Consider the following 3,866-nt stretch of genomic DNA (forward strand, 5'->3'; position numbering starts at 1 on the left):
TTTGGACACAGCCTAAGTGTGTTAATCTAAATTTATAAATTTAAATGTAAACATCAGATTTAAATGTAGCTAAATGATAAAACTTACATTTATGAATGTTTTGATGTCATCATCTTATAAATAACTATAAGGTCTGGTTTATAGCTGATGCGTCGCACCAGGTGTGAGGGTGCGTGCGCTAAAAGTGACACAATTGCACCGTCCCCACCCCTGCGTGTTGGCCCCTCGTGGTGTCCCGGCTCATGGTCGTGCACCTCCAAAATTTTGTAACTCTGCAAAGGCTGCACGTGCCGCGCACCATTCAAACAGTTTGTTTGTTCGTCAGGCTTTTGCTCTCCTACTTACAACATTTCACAGGTTATGAAATTTACTTCCACGTGTCCTTTTGGAGAAATACAACAACGTAAGCTCCAAGTATAAACACTCCCAACACTGTTCAGGTTGCACACGCAACAACTCTAACACTACTAATGCTGCTGAAGATAGCATTTAAAATTTACTTTCAAAATATATTCCCTGAAAACGATATGGATGGTGTTCGATGGTATGGATGGTAACTGATGTCTTCTAGGGAAATGTTAAGTGTGTTAGCAGTGTTTGCCTCGTTAGCTTAGGCGTAGGATGATGACATAATAAAAGCCACCAGCAAAGGCTGAGTGCCATTCTGAAATACTTAAATCTAAACTTCAACATTTATATTAGATTTACACATTTCGATTTAGGATTTTATGCAACATTTAACATTCAAATTTAACATTTAGTAAAAATGAGCAAAATGCAAGAACAGTGAGCTATAGTATGAAAATGTGTTAGTGACATTTCTTAACATTTTATTTTACACCTGACACCCCATATTTGATGTGAGGAATGAAGAAATGAGGAAAGAGAAACTTAGACACCATATGGTCTCCTTCTTTTAAGAAGAGGAACATTTCTCCCTTTTTATCTCTTCCCACCCAGATGAATAATAACAATATAATTCCCCAGGTCTTGGATTGCTTATCTCTTCATGCTTTACGTTTGTCCTATATTTTGCGTGTTAAAACGATGACAAATTTTTAAATTTTTTTTTGATTCATTTTTGTACAAGTTTGAGCTACAGCAACCAGTTTGAGTTTGGTTCTTGAACTTTGAGCTCTGCTGACAGCTTAAGTGGACATTTTGGGCATGCTAACCAACAGTCTAACCTTTGGGGACAAGAGACTGACTTAATGTCTCCTACGAGCAGCTGTGATTTTTGACATCAAGCTGTGTTCGCAAGTGCTGCACTTGATAAGATTTCAAACTGTGCACTTGTCAGGGACAAAACTCAGCGCTGAAGGATCTGGGCCTTGGTCAATGATTGTATTAAATTGTGGAAAAAAATAGTCTTGCTGTCAGGGGATGTGTTTTTCAGCATGTGATTGTCGTTTTTTCTGAATATTGTTAACTTTATTCCTTTTTTKCTTATTTTCTGTGTCCTCTGTGTTTCCTGTGCCATCCGTTCATTTTCCCTCTCCTTTTCCTCATTTCAGCTCGCGTTCCTGCCACACCAATGATATAGTCCCTCAGTTTGTCCTCACTCATGTCTGCTTTTACCTCATTTAAAATATCAATTCACATGTACATTTTTTATTGAGCTGTTTAGAATATTTATCAGTTTGCAATTATCTTTTTCATTTAATACTGCTTAAAAATACTGTGATTAAGTGATTTTTGAAAGAASAGCAACTGCCTATACTGTAGGTTTTATTTAGTTACAGGCCTTGCAGTTTTTTTTTTCTTTGTCTCCATATTTTCTACTCCTTGGAGTAGGGAGGAGTGAACTCCTGTCAGGTATTTGCTCTGCAGAATGTGAGTCCTGTGAACAGTGTCTTTGGCTTTCCAGTTCCTTCTTTCAGCTGGTGATGACTTCAGACACTCTCAGGGTACCGTGCTAAACCTTGGGCTCACAGAGAATTTTTATATTTATTTCTRACACTATGTAAATTTCATAAACTTCTGTAAATTTTGTAAGTGGTGTGAGGGTGACACATGCAGAATAAATTGTGCCGGCTTGGATAGAGGAGGTGGGAAGCAATTTTTCAGATTCAGCAGCTGCTGTTCTGTGMTTTTTMTTTTTTTTTCCAATCTTCAGTCCAGGTCAGTTTGTGACTCAACGAATTCCCACGAGGAGTTTTTGGACATGGTTGTTTGATTTACATAGCTAGAAACCCCACTAAAATAAATAGCACGCATCCCATCACAGAGCCAGTTGTTCTGATGTAACATTTGTAGGGGTGCATGTCGTTGTTTGGGCCGCCTTAATGCACCATGAATAAAAACATATAAAGATAGAAAATATAAAGCATAGAGTTCCTTTTTTTGAGGTGGATAATAATAGGTTCCTTTGAAAAGGCAAGCTGTGATGAGTAAATTTGAAATCCCCATAATAAAATTTGTTGGTTCTTTAACTCCATTTGTGTGAATGTCATGACCTTTTATTAAACTGAAAATAGAAAAGTGACAAGAATAAACTGACATCAACTTCTAATAAAAATATAATGTTTCTTTATCTCCATAAAATGTTATACTTTGGATAAACAAGTGTAATTTATCCATTTATTTATAAAAGGTGGCTTTAAAACCACACAGACTGGATGAATCACATTTAACACAAAGTGATGTTTTCAGGCAGGAGGTACTGGCACACCTTGGATTAAATTGAGTTTATTTGGGCAGGAGAGCAAAAACATCTTGTTTATAATTAAATCCAGAGTGGAAGATGATTTTAAAGCTGCTTATCCTTAAATACYTCCAATTACAGCAAAGCAAATGCAAACATCCAAATGTCTTTTTCTATCAAAACCATAGTCAGTTCACCTAAAACAACAACCAAGCACAGCCATACACAAACAGTAATGAAACATGACGGCAAAACACTAAATAAACATCTTCTTTTAAGCATAATGAGCTCAGAGCACTGAAATACCCCCTGTTGTGAGAGGAAATCTATTCAAAGGGACACCTTTGGTGGAGCAGAAGAATTTAAAAGCAACTAAAGTCCTGCAATATGGATCATATCCTCCGAGGAATGATTTCATGCCTGCACCTTGTGCCACATGTGCCACAAAACATCTGGCTCACACCGATCAGAGCCACACACACACGCACAGACACAATCTGAGCCCCTGAGATGAATTTAAAGAGCTTCAAGTCCTCAAGCCAGCGTCAGAAAGCTGTGGGTTTGAATAACCAACAAAAATGATCAAACTTGTGTTCATATAAGCTGTCCCTAATAAATATTGTTTTGTTTTTAAGAGAAATAGCTGTGCATGTGTGTTTTAACATGAGAAGAACATGAACAAAATTTTCAAATAATCCACTTTTGATTATTTTAGAATTTACTTTGGAAATTGATGAATTATATTATATGTTTTTTTTTTTTTTTTTTATATTATATGTTTTTTTTTTTTGTAATGTGTTACAATATTTCAAGAAGGATGATGTATCAGAACGTTGAGAAAAATGATTTTGGATTTGTGTAAGAACCCAAACGTGTCTGAAAGAAAATGTTAAAATCTTTATAATGGATGAAAATAATAATAATTAGCATRCCTGTTTTATCTGAGAGAATCTGAATTTCCATTTAGCCTGCTTTATGCATTTTGAAGGAGAGTTTTTTTTTTCAGAAAACTGTTTTCTCATAAGATCTTCAGCGTGTCAAGTTTGTCCTTGCTGTTTTTTTAGCAAAATAATAAAAAATAAAAATAAAAATAAACCTTCAAGAGAAATGTAAAGTACTCACAGTTTGGGTCAAACACAGAGTGAGAAACATCCCTCTGAAGTAGAGACAGGACATGATGCTTCCAGCTCCTCCTCCTCCTCCTCCTCAAGTCCAAACCAGT

General features: G+C 36.1%; 1 protein-coding gene across 1 annotated transcript in view; it reads right to left on the reverse strand.

Annotated features, from left to right (window-relative positions):
* ghrhrl (growth hormone releasing hormone receptor, like) overlaps window positions 1-3,866 on the reverse strand; it is a gene marked incomplete in the record, with an annotated part of 49,049 nt that extends 45,183 nt beyond the window's left edge. The window contains 1 exon segment of the mRNA XM_014002945.1: window positions 3,767-3,866. Within this exon segment, the coding sequence (XP_013858399.1) occupies window positions 3,767-3,820 (54 nt within the window).

This window comes from Austrofundulus limnaeus, unplaced genomic scaffold (assembly GCF_001266775.1).
Source record: "Austrofundulus limnaeus strain Quisiro unplaced genomic scaffold, Austrofundulus_limnaeus-1.0 Scaffold15, whole genome shotgun sequence".
Lineage (NCBI taxonomy): Eukaryota > Metazoa > Chordata > Actinopteri > Cyprinodontiformes > Rivulidae > Austrofundulus > Austrofundulus limnaeus.